At 38.6% G+C, this 16,721-nt stretch overlaps 1 protein-coding gene and 1 non-coding gene across 3 annotated transcripts in view; one reads left to right on the forward strand and one right to left on the reverse strand.

The window, feature by feature from the left end:
• Nucleotides 1-2,510: 2,510 nt before the first annotated feature.
• Bmpr1a (bone morphogenetic protein receptor type 1A) overlaps nucleotides 2,511-16,721 on the reverse strand; it is a 94,111-nt gene continuing 79,900 nt past the window's right edge. For both annotated transcript variants that reach the window (XM_034497526.2, XM_034497528.2), the window contains exons 10-13: nucleotides 14,517-14,814; nucleotides 7,863-8,038; nucleotides 6,817-6,947; nucleotides 2,511-6,729 (exon numbers count right to left, since the gene is read on the reverse strand). In XM_034497526.2, the coding sequence (XP_034353417.1) occupies nucleotides 6,604-6,729; nucleotides 6,817-6,947; nucleotides 7,863-8,038; nucleotides 14,517-14,814 (731 nt within the window). In that variant the 3' untranslated portion in view covers nucleotides 2,511-6,603. The remainder of the gene's footprint in view (nucleotides 6,730-6,816; nucleotides 6,948-7,862; nucleotides 8,039-14,516; nucleotides 14,815-16,721) is intronic.
• Nucleotides 12,842-12,943, forward strand: LOC117706366 (U6 spliceosomal RNA). Its single transcript, XR_004606482.1, has one exon. It is a non-coding gene; the product is annotated as a U6 spliceosomal RNA (small nuclear RNA).

Genomic DNA, 16,721 nt, shown 5'->3' on the forward strand with positions numbered 1-16,721 from the left:
ACTGGGATGCAGTGATGTCACATACAGATGTGCCAATATTCAAGAGGCAGAAATGGGGCCTGCCAAATTCCAAGTCAGCTTAAAGATCAGGCCCACCTCCCTTAAAAAGGTAATGCAAAACATGTTTTATCTTGAGACCCAAGAACTGAATACACTATCCAGAACATGCCACACACCAGAAAAACACACCCACAAGGTCTTTACTAGAATTGGAAACATTTGAATGAAGCCTGTAGGTCATGGTACTGTTGACTGTTATGCTATCAATGCCAATTTTCCTGATTTTGATCACTACATATAATTGGTTAATAGAATATTCCTGAAGTCTTCAGAGGGTGTTAGTTTTTAAATTTACTCCAAGCAGCACAGTGCATGTTCAGATGTGCTGTTGTGATCTCCCAATTACATACACCCCACATAGCAGTATGCAAAATGTTAATGAAAACTGCATGAAAGGTGAGTGGGACCCCTTGTAGTATATTTGTAAGTTCTTGCAGATGAAAATTATTTAAAAACTGTTAAATCTGGCAGTTGAAAAAAAATCAGTACACGGGCTAAAAATAGAGGGTAGAATAGAACATAAATCAATCAGGGCTATTAATATAGAGGAGACATCCAGAAGATACATCATCTCACAGGAGTTATAGCTGGGCTTGATGGCACTCAACTATAATCCTAGGTTACTTGTAAAGTTAAAGTAGGAGGGCCCCAGCTTAAGGCCAGGCTGGGCAACATAGAGATCCTATCTCAAAAAAATAAAATAAAGGGAAATGCTGGTGCTGGTGAGATAGCTCAACTGCTAAAACCAAGAATTGCTTTTGTAGAGGACCCGGGTTTGGTTCACAGCACCTACATCACAACTCCTAACCATCCTGAATCCAGTTTCAAAGGATCCACCATCTTCTTTTGGCATCTTTGGGCACCAGGCACATATGTGGTATACAACATACATATACACCTAAGAAAGGGAGGCCAGAAGAGGGTGTCAGATCTCCAGGAACCGGTTACAGTTAAGCTGCTATGTGTCTGCCGACAGCCTCTCTGGTTTTCACTGGTCTGGAGATCTGTCTTTTGTCACCTCAGACCCCAGACCACCATGTCTGTTTTTTACACAGGTTCTAGGGATAGGAATCTTTACAAGACAAACACTTTACAAAGGAGCTACCTCCTAGCTAGCTTTGAGTCTGTGGAAACTTGAACCCTGGCCTAGCTAACAGAAGTGCAGGGTTTATCAGCTTCTGGTTTGGCCTCAGCTCTTTGCTTCCAGATACACTAGCAAGAGGCAGTCACATGTTCCTACTTCCATGGACCAAGCCCAGATGCCATGTCTTCTCTATCAATGGACCGACAGCCTCTCACACTGAATTAAAACAAAGCTCTCTTGAGCTGATTATTCAGAACTGTGTCACAAGGAAGAGTAGCAAACACTGTTCTATACTAACATGAGATGGGCAGTCTCTAAGCATGCTGTCAAGTAACATAAACCAGAGTTGAATCTTTTAAGATGGAAACAAGTCTGGCTTCCTAACAGCAGGAGGTGCAAACAGGAACTCAGTGCAACCAGTACCTAGCAGGTGGCAAGTCTCAACCTAGGTGGGAAAATAAGGCATCATAGATAAACAACCGCCATCCAAGGGTTTCCTCCATTGCAGTGGAAACTTTAAGGCACATTATCAAACAGAAGACTTGAAGAACATATTACCCTGTATAATAAAAACAAAAATGTTTGAAGATGATAGGACAACATCAAGAGCCTTCACTTTCCTTTAATAAAGTTATAATATACATATCTGCATTTAAGATCTAAGAGAAAATAGAGTTTATGTACAATGATGCTCAATATGTGTCTTATTGTGAAGAGGATGAAGATACTTCAGAGCTAGAATAGATAAAGAGCTTGAGGCTAGCCTGGGCTATAAGCAAGATCCAGTTCTATGTTCTTCTGAAAACAAAAGCAAAATCACAAAAAATAATTAAAATAACAAAAAGGTCACAGAAATAGGTTATTTTCTCTATTTTATTTTTTATCTCCCCCCCCACCCCGGGCCTGATTATCCTACAACTATGTAGGCTGGCCTTGAATTCACTGAAAATCCACAAGGCCACCACACCTGGCTGGAAAGTTACATTTTTGAAGTGAAGCTCTATGGTATGCATCTAAAGTCCCACTACTTGGGAGGCACAGGATTGTTTGAGCTAAGATTAAGGTCTTCTTTTGTGGGAGTGAAACAGAATGGAATGAATGTGTTTGGTGTTTTTCTCTTCCAAGACAGGGTTTCTCTATATATGCCTGGCTTTTCCAGGAACTCACTCTGTAGATCAGGCTAGTCTCTGCTACTCACAGAGATCTGCCTACCTCTGCTTCCCAAGTGCTGGGGTCAAAGGTGAGCACTACTATGCCCTGTCAATATACAGTGTTTTCAACTGAAACAGAATTATCATGATCTTAATGTTAAGAAAGAAAAAAAAAAAAAAAAAGGCAGAGAAACATTCAAATGTAAATAGTGGTGTCTGGCAATAAAATGGAATAGTTTATTTGCGTATTCTTTTTCTGTTTCCCAATGTTCTGTCATAAACACACATTTTTATAAGCAGAAAATAATGTTGTGGGTTTTTTCTTTTTATAGAAGAAAAAAATGCCCTTATTAAGGTAGGTTCGACATCTACATAAAGAAAAAGCATGTGGCACTTACCTGGCCATTCTCCATATGCCGGGTTTCTAGAAGCTGAAATGCACGCTCGAGAACGTATGTATGTACACTAAATTACTTATAAAATCTCAACAGTTGACTTCTGATACACAATAAATCCAAGAACAGCATCACAAAACACATCACTAAAGTATACTAAAATAAGGTTATTTACTGAAAAATGATACATTGGACATAATCTGTATATAGAACAAAGCAATTAATGGTAAACTTAATAAGGCACCTTTTAAATCAGATGCTGTACAAAATACATTTAGTGTGTTACATATCAAAGATGAATCTATATTTTTGGTGTTTTACAATTGCATAATAAAAATGCTTTATTTTAACCTGTCAATGCCTTATGTACAGTTTCCCTAAGCCATTAATATTTTCATTTTATACAATATATGCTACATTTTAGTTTTTATGTGGGAAAAACAAAGGTCACTAAACGAGCTTAAATAATTCCACTGAAAGGAAAGTAGAGCACAACCTAACATTATAGCATTATGTCTAATTCTCTGCAAAAGCCACAGTCCTAGGCTTTCTTTATGGGAAGATCCTTCCCATCCCTGTGGCTCATACAATGCCCCAGAGAATCAAGTTCTTGTCCCTAGTTTCCAGCCCTTCCAGCCAGGAGCTGAGAGAACTGTCTGTTTAATATCTGACTCAAGTCAACTTGTGCCGTTACACCACCCTTCTTTTCACACAAGTTACACTTCTGTTGAAATTATCTTAGACATTTGGAAACATTTCAAAACAATGCACAGCTGAAAAGACAAGTGTATCACTTTTGAATCTGCCCTGGAATAGACTACCCAATATCCAATTTGACCTTAGGCCAAATCAGAGATACACAGTTCTTGAAAAATTAGTCCTTTTATTCTAAACAAGAAAAACATCGAAAAAGAAAAAACCCATTGAATATCATTAGAATGAATAAATAAAAACTGGCACATTCCAGGACAGCAGCTGAGAATAGCAAAAGGTGACTTTATAGGTTTAGAAAAGTTTCTAGACATTGGAAGGGTACCATAACTTGCTGACTAAAATATCTTTTGTTACAATATTTCCAGAGAAATTAGTTCAGATTTTATACTCAAAACAGTACTCAGTGCTGTAGAAACCTCAGAGAATCAGGTTGGGACAAATCTTAACATGCTCTGTACTGGAGAACTACTGGTCAAACAAACCACACATGATGTCTTCTGGGATTACCTGGTATTTATTTAGGTAGTTTGGAGTTTGGGGCTTTTATTTTTAATTATTTTAAGGATGGTTGATTTTAGCCATATTTTTTAAACTCTAGATTCAAAGGGGGACCAAGTCACAGTTTCCAGATATTTACAAGTTGTTAATTAAGTAACTACATAATACTTTGTACATAACACAGTGGGTTCTATTCTTTTTTTCCTTTAAGTTACTTTTGTGTTTGAGTATGTGGAGTGCATGCTGTGTGTTGGGGGGGCATGCCATGGAGTGTGTGGAAGTCAGAGGATAACTAGGGGGTTGGCTCCCTCCCTTCACTATGTGTGTCCCAGAGTCTGAATTGAGGTTGGAAGGTTTGGCAGCAAGTGCCTTTATCTCTCTCTCTTTCTTTCTTTCTTTCTTTCTTTCTTTCTTTTAAAGATTTATTTATTTTATTTACATGAGCACACTGTTGTTCTTTTCAGACACACCAGAGAAGGCATTGAATCCCATTACAGATGGTTGTGAGCCACCATGTGGTTGCTGGGAATTGAACTCAGGACCTGTGGAAGAGCAGTTAGTGAGCCAACTGCTGAGCCATCTCTCCAGCCCAAGTGCCTTTATCTACAGAGCTATCTCACTGGCCAAAGTTCTGATACATTCTTTAAATAGTTCACTTACTGAATTTTAAATTTAGAATAAGGAGAGGAGAACATAGTAAGATTAATGCAACTTTCAATTTTAGGATTCCAAATAAGGAAAAACTGCAGCGTTTGCGCTGCCATTTAGAGAGCGTCACTGTTCCCCATGAACGCAGTGATGGCAGCGTGGGAAGGCAGTGGCTGGAGCACTCACTGCCTGCCTCACAATTAACTCCTGACAGCCTTTTCTTAGAGCAAGCTAAGTAGAAAAGAATCATTACAGTGGCCTCCAATTTAAACATGTCAAAGAATGAAGTTTACATTCCTTAGATATATTGTTAAGATGGTAAGTGACTTTCAAGACTTAGTTTATCCAGGAAAAATATATCCAGGTTAACTGAACTTAGGTAAAATTAGACCTCAGTGTTCTCAGGCTTTAGGTACATTAGATGAGACTGATTAAACAAAACAGGTAAAACAAATCTCAAATTTGTGGGATATGATCTGTAGGTATTATACTAAGTTTAGTCATGTCTGTAGATGGACAGATGGACATATGCTCTACCTGCCTCCCATTTAGTTTCAATTGTTCTGTGTTTTGATAGAATCACCATTATGTTTCATCCAAAGAGACAATGTCACTTGACCCTCCCTCACCATGGCTTGTTTGATTAGAACATTTAAATAGTTTGATATTGGTATAAGTTTGAACCAGAACTGTTCTTTGAGATAACCAGGCTTCTATAAAATATGTATCATTTTATTTAATAATGTTCAGTGTAAATATGGGTAGTGCCTGGGTACTTCTGCCTCTTTGTCTTCACAAGTTAGGGACCAGAAATTGTAAAACCAAATTTCAAAAGATTTAGATCTCTAAAATACATTTACAGTTATTGAAGAATCAGCTGACATCCTCATAAAAGAGATATGAGATCTACTTTAGTGAAGCTTTAGTTTGAAGTTTTTAATGCATGAATTCTGAAATTCATACACAGTTCTATTTTAAAACATTTCCCATTGAGGATCAGATATGAGACCTGTGTAAGCTGTTTTGGTATAAAATTGAGTATGTAGGAAAAACATGGCTAGACTGAAGGCTATGCAGGTTTTGAAAATAAAAACACATTACACATGATAAACAACTTCCCTTTTTAAGAGGTACTAAAAACAAAGACTTCAGAATTTGATCACAGGTATGTACAACACAATCAGAAGCAGTAAGGCAGACTCCAGGAAGAGGCATTTCTTTCAAAGTATGGTTCAAGACGGTGGGCTCCAATTCTGGATAGGAAGCATTTTATAACAAAAATAATTACCAAAAGGAGAACAAAATGGTGACTGGGGAAAACAATCTACGTCTATGGACAATTTACACGGAGTTTGGCCTTTACAACTATTATGCTAAAAATAAAGTTGGTGGGGAAGTTACTACAGTTACAAGGCAGATGGCTTTTATGAGATTGGCGAATGTCAATTAGATATTGCATATTTAAACCACTGGCCACAAATACCCTCCTGTGCAACCTTTACATTCTTGTCTTCTAAGCCTCATGGCAGTAGAGGAATTCTGGTATGCATATCAAAGGCATGGTGCACCATCATAAACCACGAAGTATCCCAAAGAGATCATAATCTATATGCTGTTTACAAAGACAGAACACAGACAGATGCTTTCTCTGGTAGAAGGCAAATATGCCTTTCTCTGTCTCTGCTGAGCTCATTAATTTTCTTAAGGCTTTCACAGAAAGCACTACTTTATGGACAGGATAGTGAGTACCCAGAGTTTGACCAGAGACTTCTTATCAGGATTGGAGTCTTGATGCAGTTCATTAAAAACCAAAAAAAAAAAAAAAGCATCAAAAAACCACATTTAAAACAAAGCTGTCCATATATAAAGAACGACATGTTTGAAGTTCCAATCTTGTATTCTGTAGAGTACTGAAAGGTTTACTGTTAGCAGCCTGTGAAGATGTAGAGGAAGAAGTTTGGAAACCAAGCCAACATCCTATTCCATGCTAATTCCACCCATTCCTTGGGTGAAGTTCTTGTAGTCTAAATTCTCCCTCAAAATTGTTTAACTATCAAATCTTTACATCCTGGGATTCAACCATTTTTGCAAGCGTCTTCTTGATTCTCAAAGCTGTGAGTCTGGAGGCTGGATTATGAGCCCAGCATTCTGACATCAGCTTCAAAACGGCTCGAAGACACTAAAGAGAAATGCAAACAGAATGCGGTGAGCATAGAGTAACTCGGTACTCACTGGAACACTTTATAGGGGCTTGGCTCTAACTTACTTCATCACTGTTCCAGCGGTTAGACACAATTGGCCGCAAGCGTTTCACACACACAACCTCACGCATGTCTTCATAGGATGGGTCACTGGGCACCATGTTGTAATATGGTAATTGATATTCCTCCACGATTCCTGCAGGGAGTGAGAAAACACAGTGAGTGAAACCTTGGTAGTGTGACAACTCTCAATCAACATACACAGCATCTCTCATTGAACTGTGGAACTAAGAATGGGTTCCTACAGAAAGAAGAAACAATCTGAATGGTTCACTTTTAATAGTAAATATATGTTTTTCTATTATTTATGGCCCATTATTTCCCCTACCTCTGACAGAATGAAAGTCTATAAGCAATGATAGTGTTTCTTTTGAGGGTAGAGTACTTGAGACTCTGAGGCAAGAGGACTGTGATTTGAAGCCAGCTACAAGTAATGAAACACTTAAAACCAAAGGAGATGAGAAGATTTTTTTTAATTAAAAAAAATTTTAGTGTAAATGTCTATTTACTTCTTTTTTCCTACTAGTGAGTGTCTTTATTACTCTCTGCTGTAAGAGAAAGACTGACCATGATCTGTGGGCAAGCTCACAAAGCAGGCCCACTGCTGTTCTTAAAAAGGAAACTATGTGGTTAGCCTTGCCTACTGTCTGGGACCCGAATATAAGTCTCTCTCCACTGTTCTCTGGCTGTTATGTTGAACCCACCTCCTTGAGAGGCTAGAGTTCTAGTACACACTAGCAGAGCAAATGTACATGGCAAGCAGACTGAGCCTGTCTGGATGACAACAGTCACCTCGCCACAGCTGGCTGAGGTAGGATATAAGCATGTCCTCTTTGAATAGACTGGAGAGGGCTGATAGAAAACCTGTCTTGGATTTTTCTGAGTTTTGTTCTTAGCACCTTTCCCCTTAGACAACTATGTGCATTAATTCTGATGAAACCACAGGATCTGAGAGTGGTCCTGGTAAACCTTGACATAGGTGACATATAAATTAGGTAATTATTTTTTAAATGATAAGAAATACAATCAGAAACACTATTCAAATTCCTACCTCCTGTAATACAACGACGAGCCATTTCCCAAATGATCAAACCAAAGCTATAGATGTCAGCCATGATGTAGGGCTGGAAATGGTTCTTATTCAGGCTCTCATCCAGCACTTCTGGAGCCATGTACCGCTTGGTGCCCACCCTGGTGTTCAAGGGTATGTCAACTTCATTTGTATCACTAAGAAAGGAGGAAGACAGTGGTCAGGTTGAGGACCAAACAATACTTCATCTCTGTACATTCTTATAAATATTTTTCTGTCTAAAATATGTAAATTCTTATATTCTTTACCATAAACTCTTGAGGCCACATGTGTTAGGAAGTTGAGCACCTTTATAGATTTTATATGCTGCATATTACATAACATCCCAAGCAGGATATGGGACAATTATTCTGAGCCTTGGTATCATGTCTGCCACAAATCACTAACTGACTTTTTCACACTAAACTGGATTAACACAAATACCCTTCATAAATTCAGCTGAGGCTCTGTCACCAAATAAGCTCTGTTTTTATCAAAAGATAGCAACACTTGCCTAGCGTATGGCTAAGCTGGTACACTGCTTTTCTGTATATATACAGGAGGCCCTAAGTTCCATCCCCAGCACCACATAAATCCAGCAAGGTGATCCATGCCTATAATCCTAACACTAAGGACTAATGATGTAGGGACAATTTGATCAGATTTTTTTTCTTTCTTTCTTTTCTTTTCTTTTCTTTTTGTTTTTTTTTTGGTTTTTCAAGACAGGGTTTCTCTGTATAGCCCTGGCTGTCCTGAAACTCACTCTGTAGACCAGGCTGGCCTCGAACTCAGAAATCCGCCTGCCTCTGCCTCCCAAGTGCTGGGACTAAAGGTGTGCGCCACCACTGACCGGCGACTTGATCAGAATTTCAAGGTCATCCTTGGCTAAATAGTTGGTTCTAGTCCAACCTGGGCTACATATGACCCTATCTTAAAAAAAAAGATGACAATATTTTATTAAGAAAAGTACAAGTACAGATAATTGTATCTGAGAAGTATAAAAATAAAAGAAAAATAATTTGTTTTTACCATTCTTATACAATCAGTTTAACATTCAAGATGCAGAATTAAAATTTACTTCTCATGGATCCAATTTACTTATAAACAAAGTAATATCTATATAAATAGTCAACCAGTAATAAATAACTTTTTAGTTTCCTGGGATTTGCACTGAATTTTAGACTTGAAGACATGAATGTTTTGTTACTGAAACTGGGAGGTTCTGGAAACACTTTCTAGTGGAACCGATACAAGGTATTTGTATTTTGTTATAAAACATCTCTAATGGTTAATTTTCATGGTCATCTTGACTAGATTTGGAAGCAACTAAAAACACCAGGGATGGGGATAGGGATGGGAATGTGCTGTCTCTGAGGGCATTTCCAGAGAAGTTTAATAGAGGAAGGACAGATCACCCTGAATGATTCCTGAATAAAAATGAAAAAAGGAGAAACCAAAGGAATCCCCACTTCGCATTCAACTCTTTCTGCTTTTTTTACTATGGCGCAATGTGACCTCACACTCCCCCCACAAGTTTTCCCTTTCATGATGGACCACACCCTGAAAACATGAGCAAAATAAGTTCTTTTCTTCCTTAAAAGTTGCTTTTGTTGGGCTGGCACCATAGTTCAGCCATTAAAGGCTAAAGACAAAAGTTGCTTTTGTTGTATCTGTCACAGCAACATGAAAACATAATGTATGAAGTTGGTTCTTAAGGGCAGGCTCATTGGATAAGAACACTTGCTACACAAATATGAGGACCTGAGTTTAATCCCTAGCAATGAAGCTATGATAAACTTGACACTGGTTGATATGCCTTTAGTACTAACTTATGGGAATAATGTGGAAGAATTGTCATCTTGACTAGAGAAGCCTACAAATGATGAAAGCAGAGCTTATTGATGGGAGTTTGGAAGATTAGAATGCTGAGAGAAATGCAGAAAGTGGAGGCCTGGCTATGAAGTTTCAGAGAAAAAAGGAATCTATTAAGAATTAGGCTAGAAGCTACCTGTGTTCTCTCTTGGCACAAATCAAGCTGCATTCTTCATATGTCCTGAAAACTCATGTGAGGATGAATTAAAAACAATGGAGTAAGGACTGGAAAGATAGCTTAGCAGTTAAATGTACTTGATGCAATTCCAGCAGACCTGGGTGTAATTCCTAGACCCTACACAGTGGCTTACTACCACCTGTAATCCCAGTTCCAGGAGATCTAGTGTCAGCTTATAGCCTCTACAGCAACTGATTAAATGTGGTACATAGATATCTATGCACACAAAATATCCATAAGCATAAAAATATAGCCAGGTGTGGTGGTACAAACTTTTAATCTTGGGAGGCAGAGGCAGGGGATATAAATTTGAGTCAATTCCAAGGTAGTCATAGCTACACAGAGAAAACCCTGATTTGAAAAACAAAACACCTCCATATATAGACACTCATACACACACACATGTACGCACGCACGAACACACTTGCCAAACAACTAAAACTTTTTGCTTTTTAAAAATATTTATTTGTATGTGTTTACGTGTGAGTACGCTATGTGAGTACTGGTATCTGCCAAGGGCAGAAGAGGACCATGGATCCCCTGGAGCTAAAGTTATATACATGATTGTGAGCCACTCATATGGAACAACTCCAAAAAGCTGAGTCATCTCTCTAACCCTAAATACTATGGTTGTTTGGTGGAGAAAATTTGAAGACAGCATGACTAGCTGTAGCATGGTTCATTCATTCCTTCTTTCTCATGTGCAAGAGGAGGATACATGTGTGGAGGCTACTTGCAGGATTCATTTTTCTCCATATGGGTTCCAGGGATGGAACAATTATCAGGCTTGGTGGCAAATGTCTTCACTTATGCAGCCATCTGGGTGGATATTACTTTTTTTTTTTTTTTTTTTTTTTTTTTTTTTTTTTTTTTTTTGGTTTTTCGAGACAGGGTTTCTCTGTATAGCCCTGGCTGTACTCAAACTCAAAAATCCACCTGCCTCTGCCTTCCAAGTGCTGGGATTAAAGGTATGCGCCATCACTGCCTGGCTGATCTTACTTATTTTTAAAAGGAGTATAAAACTACTGTTAACTGTTCACTACTATACATAACATAGTTAATAATACAACATGGAATAACATTCTGATACTACAAAATTATTTTCCTTTTGCTGAACCAATACACACACACACACACACACACACACACACACACACACACACACACACAGGTAGAACTTCTACGTAAAGAATGAGATGAGGTAAAAGGCCAGTAATTCACACTGTGGTATTCTGTTCATTCATTTATGGCAGCCAACTTCTAAGTTGCCAAGGTGCTTCAATCATGTGATTACATTTCCATGAACTGTCTTCACTATCCCACTGGTCATTATCTTTCAGTGCACTGATTTGCACTTAGTGTAAAGAAATGGGCTCACTTAAGTCTTGCTTATGTTAATTAAAATCAGGACTTGTTGAGTTTTTTGTCTGAGTCAGGGAGCTACTGACAGTGATAAAATTTTGTCTTTAGAAATTATGCAAATAAATTATTATATATATGTCACTATATTTATGAATTTATTATATACATAATATATACATTTATGAATTTTAAATCTCCCAGCTAGAACTTGTAGATAACTACAGAATCATCTCTTTAATTAGAAAAGTACAGTTTTAGAAAAAATTCTGATTTAACCTTGCTCCAACATAATCCTATGGAGAAGTCCTCCCAGTGTGAGCTGTCAAGGCACAGATAGGCCCCTACAGATGAAGCAGAAACAAGCCAGACTGACTATGGGATGAGAAGGCAGATTTACTTGAATCGACATGTGGTTCAGCAGGCAGAACACATGCAAAGGTGATGTGGTCACAGAGGCTTTATCAAGGTTCCTCAATAGAATATGTAGCAGAGTTGAATTCCCTAAAATAAGACATCCAGGAAGCAGGAGATGCTAGGACTGAGAATGTCCACTGAAAAAAAAGCTACAAATATGAAACAGAGCCAGCTTACAAGAGGCTTCCTTAACTGCAGGCAGCAAAACAGAGTGGATGGGCTACCCTAGTTCCCCAGAGCCCAGATAATGCTATACCAAGTGTCAGATACCAGACATCAAGCTCTGGGTTTCAGTCATGCTTTAATCTAGCTTCCTTCCTGTGTTCATAGTCTTTCCTTTTGGAATGGAAATGTTTACTCTGTGACATAGTAGATTTAAAATATCTACCTTAGTTTTGATCTCATAAAGGGCTAATAGTTAAGGAACTGCTCCAAATGTATGAGAAAATTCTGATCTTGGGCTTTTGTTATTGTTGCTTCTTTGTTTATATGATTTTGTTTTTTTGGAGACAAGGTTCTGGTTGTCCTTAAACTCAGAGAACCCACACACCTCTGCCTCCCAAATGCTGGGATTATAGGTGTGTGCCATCACACCTTGCACTCAATCTTGGTTCTGAGCAACACTGGAACTGTTAAGACTTCAGGGATGCTTACAGAGAGCTAAGTCCATTCTGTATGATTACTATGAGACAATCAAGGGTGGAACACTACAGCTTAAATGTCATGAATTTGAGTGCCAAGAGGTTGGATCTATAGAATTTATATTTAACTATCTATTGAATGGATTGGGGATCACTTCAGACACAGGATTGTGTGTTTTTTTAGGGTATTTCCAGGGGTTTCAGTAAGGGAGGAATGACCGCCCATCAGCTGGAGCCCAGACTTAATAAAAAGGAAAGAAGGCAGAAGCAAGACAAGAATCTCTCTTCTGACTGCATGCAATGTCATGAGTCACTGTCACCATGTTCTTCATGCCAGGATGGACTCTACCTTAAACCATGAGCCACAATAAACCTTTCCTTCCTTCAGTTTCTTTTTGCCAGGTATTTTGTCTCAGTAAAACAGAAAACGTCATACACCAGCTGATGAATATTTAAGCCAACAAACACTACAGTGATTAAGAACACTGTTAATGGTGCTCACTCTGGCAGCATGTATACTAAAATCAGCACAGAGAAGATGAGAACAGCCCCTGCCCAAGGATGACAAGTGAATTCATGAAGCTTTAAAAACAAAGAAAATGAAAAAGCCAAGAAGTGGTACTGCATGCCTTTAGTCCATGCATTTGGAAGGCAGAGGCTGGTGGATCTCTGTGAGTCTGAGGACAGCCTGGTCTACTAAGCAAGTTCCAGACAGCCAGAGCAACAGAGAGAAACTGTCTTTAAAAAGCAAAAACCAGCCAAAAACCAAAACAATGACAGTATTTATACACAATATGCCATTAAGTTAATATACGGAAACTCTCCCAGTAGCCTCCCTTATCTAGAAATTTATTATGAATAAAATTTGATGAGGCTTTTGCCCATCTGTAGCCATTTTGCTTCATGCCTGCCAGCTATTTCATAATGTTGCTGTAATATGCCTGCCAGTCGCTGATGCAGAAAAATAACTTGACTCAGAGCAGGGTCATGCTGACCACATACCCTGTTATGTTCTGGATGTAATGAGGTTTGTTAATCTTAAGAAATTCCAGGGGGCTGTAGAGATGGCTCAGAGGTTAAGAAAATTGTCTGCATTTCCAAAGGACCCAGGTTCAATTCCCAGCACCTATATGGCAACTCACAACTACCTGTAACTCCAGTTCTAAGGGAACTGACAGCCTCATACCAATGCACATAAAATTAAATAAATTATAAAAAAAAAAAAAAAAAAAAAAAAAAGAAGAAAAAAGAAAAAAAAAAAAAAAAAAAAAAAAGAAAAATTCCACAACCACAAGCTTCACTTCAGACTCATCAAATTTAAGGTGAATACGAACTGTCATGTCTAAAGTAGCCTGAGTAAGGGCTGACCACCAAGCAGCACTTCCAGCACCTGCGTATGAACTCGTTGTGGTTTTTGTGGTTTTAGCCTTTATAAGCCAGCCCTGAGAAATGTTTCGGGTCTTAGCTTCAGCTCTGAACTGTCATCGATTAGTCTTGGGGTGTTTGCTCAATAAACTATCCCTGTCCAACTGAGATCAGTGTTTATGCATCCCAGGTTTATGGGACAACACCTGAACCCCAACAAAAATATTTATGCAAGTGCTCAAGAATAGAATGATATATATATATAAAATTCGATAGTGTTCATGATAACCATTTTTGTTGTGGTGTTTTTTGAGATAGAGTTTCTCTGTATAACCCTGGCTGTCCTAGAACTTACTATGTAGATCAGGCTGTCCTGGAACTCAGAGATTCACCTGCTTCTGCATCCCAAATGCTAGGACCACCAGTAGTGTGCCACCACCACCCAGCTTTATAACCCTTTTTAAAAAACAGATGAACTAGAAGCAAACTTAATGCTCATTATTTAGGTTATAGTTTACTTTATATTTAACATGGACAACTATAATCTGCAAAAAGAGCAAGTAAAGGTAAACTGAAATAAAAGCATAAAAAAAGGAAATCAACAATTATGTAGAGGCTGGAAATGTCATTTAGTAGCATAGTGTGTCCTTAACATACATAAGATCCTGGGTTCATCTGTAACAATCTCCAGAAAAGTATAGTAAAATGTAGTTTTGTAAGAAGAAAAAGAAACAAACAGCCTTGAGTATAAATACCTGTTAGATATTAAAATCATTTCCAAACAGTGGACAAAGAATCATTTACCTGTTGAATTTAACAGCTAGGCCCAGGTCAGCAATACAGCAACTTCCATTTTTCTTAATAAGAATGTTTTTGCTCTTCAGGTCTCGATGAGCAATTGCAGGCTTTCCTTGGGTACCATAAATTTCTGTGTGGAGGTGGCACAGACCACAGGCAGCAGAATAAGCTAACTTGAGTAGGGCTCTGGTGTCTAGTGTGGCACACTTCAGGAAGTCATAGAGAGATCCATTTTCATGGTAATCAGTAATCAAATACAGCTGAGTCCAGGAACCAGTGCCTTTAATGTCTGCAGCTATAAAACCTGTTTAGTTAATGAGTTTAAAAGGTTAGTTGTTTGCAGAGACACTAGGCAGTTACAGATGCACATTAGGATACTGGGAATGAGCTACTTACTATGTATAGAAAGTACTATCCTAATTTGACTAGCAAAATGTTTTCAAAATATCGCCAAGAACTCATTTCCTATTATTTATACTCATCACTACAGTTTTACAATAAATGTACAGTATTTTTAATTTATGTGTGTTTGTGAAGGAGATCAGAGGGGTGTTGAATATCTTAGTGCTGGAGTTACAGGCAGTTGTGAGCTGCCTAATACGGGTGCTAGGAGTCAAACTAAGGCCCTCTAAGAGGACAGACAGTATGTGCTTGTAAACCACTGAGCCATCTCTCCAGTCCAAATTTACAGTATTTTTAAAGACAGGCTTCTGCTATATAGTCCAGGCTGTATTCAAACTTGTGATCATCCTGACTCAGCCTCTTCAGTGCTGGGATTGATTACAGGCATGTACTACCACATACAGCTAATTTATGATAATCCTAACATTAATTACAATGGGGATAATAATATGACTAAGAAAAAAAAGTCATATATTATCCTGAAGTGCTATTACCTACATGATTCTCTCTTGAAAAAGGTTCTTTACCAGGGAGTAGTGGCACAAGCTTGAAATCCCAGTATTCAAGAGACAGAGGCAGGAAGACTGCCTAAGTTAAGGCTGCCAGAGCTTAACATTAAGACTGTCTAATGACAAGAAAAACAAACAAACAAACAAAATAAAAACCCACCCCTGAACTCCCAAAATAAAAGCTGTCAATTTCAAGTTGAAAAATAGATATTTTAAGTTACATTGGAAAAAGAATCTTTGTAGATAAAATTACATTTCCATGAAGCCATGCATGATAAGACTGGTACAAATTCCCTCATCAGTGTCCCTCTGTATGATGGGAATGTGGCCAGAAAGACCGTATGAAATACTGAGAGGAGGGCTGTCTGTAAGTCAAAGAACACTAATGACCCCTATAGCCAGGAAGAAACCTACAAAGAGGGAATGGCCCAAGAGCTTCATTTTAAAACTCTGGATCCTAAAACTGAAGGGATGATCAGGTTCTCTCCTTTTACGTGTGAACAGGTACATATACAAATGGGAGTGTGAGTAGATGTGGAGGTCAGGGGACAACCTAAGGTGTTGTTCCTCTGGTGCTTCACACCTCTGAGAACCCAGTGTCTCATTGGCCTGGAACCTTGCCAGGTAGGTAGGTCAGAGCTCCAGGACTCTACCTGTCTCCACTTTCCATATCTCACTGGCACATTTCACTCTTACATACATTCTAAACTCAGGTTCCAAGCAACTAGGCAACCTATTCAACAAGTAAGCCATCTCCCCCTCCCAATTCTCATTCATTCTCATTCTCTCTCTCTCTCTCTCTCTCTCTCTCTCTCTCTCTCTCTCTCTCTCTCTCTCCCCCCCCCCCCCCCAGACAGGTTCCCCTACCCCCACCCCTGGTGTAATGATGGCTATCTGGGAACTCTCTTTGTAGACCAGGCTATCTCTGAACTCAGAGATCCACCTGAGTGCTAGGGCTAAAGGTGTGTTCCATCACATCCACATCCATCCATTTCTGATGTTTTAAACCACTCAGTTTATGATAATTTTTTATAGTAGCAACAGGAAATGAACATAAATGTCTGTTTGTGGCAATGGGCAATGTACTTTACAAATTAAGAGATGGTAAAATAGCAGCTGAAAAGATAACTCAGAAAAGCTAGATCTGTTTATACTCTACTGATCAGATATCTACAGTGTTTCACTACTATATAATGAGGTGGTGAGAGGAACATATATTGGGTATAAAAATACAATAAAGTCACACACTGGGTTTTTCTAATGACGGAAGGAAAAAGTTCAATACAGTTAAAGCTATCCT

Source organism: Arvicanthis niloticus, chromosome 3 (assembly GCF_011762505.2).
Source record: "Arvicanthis niloticus isolate mArvNil1 chromosome 3, mArvNil1.pat.X, whole genome shotgun sequence".
NCBI classification, from domain to species: domain Eukaryota; kingdom Metazoa; phylum Chordata; class Mammalia; order Rodentia; family Muridae; genus Arvicanthis; species Arvicanthis niloticus.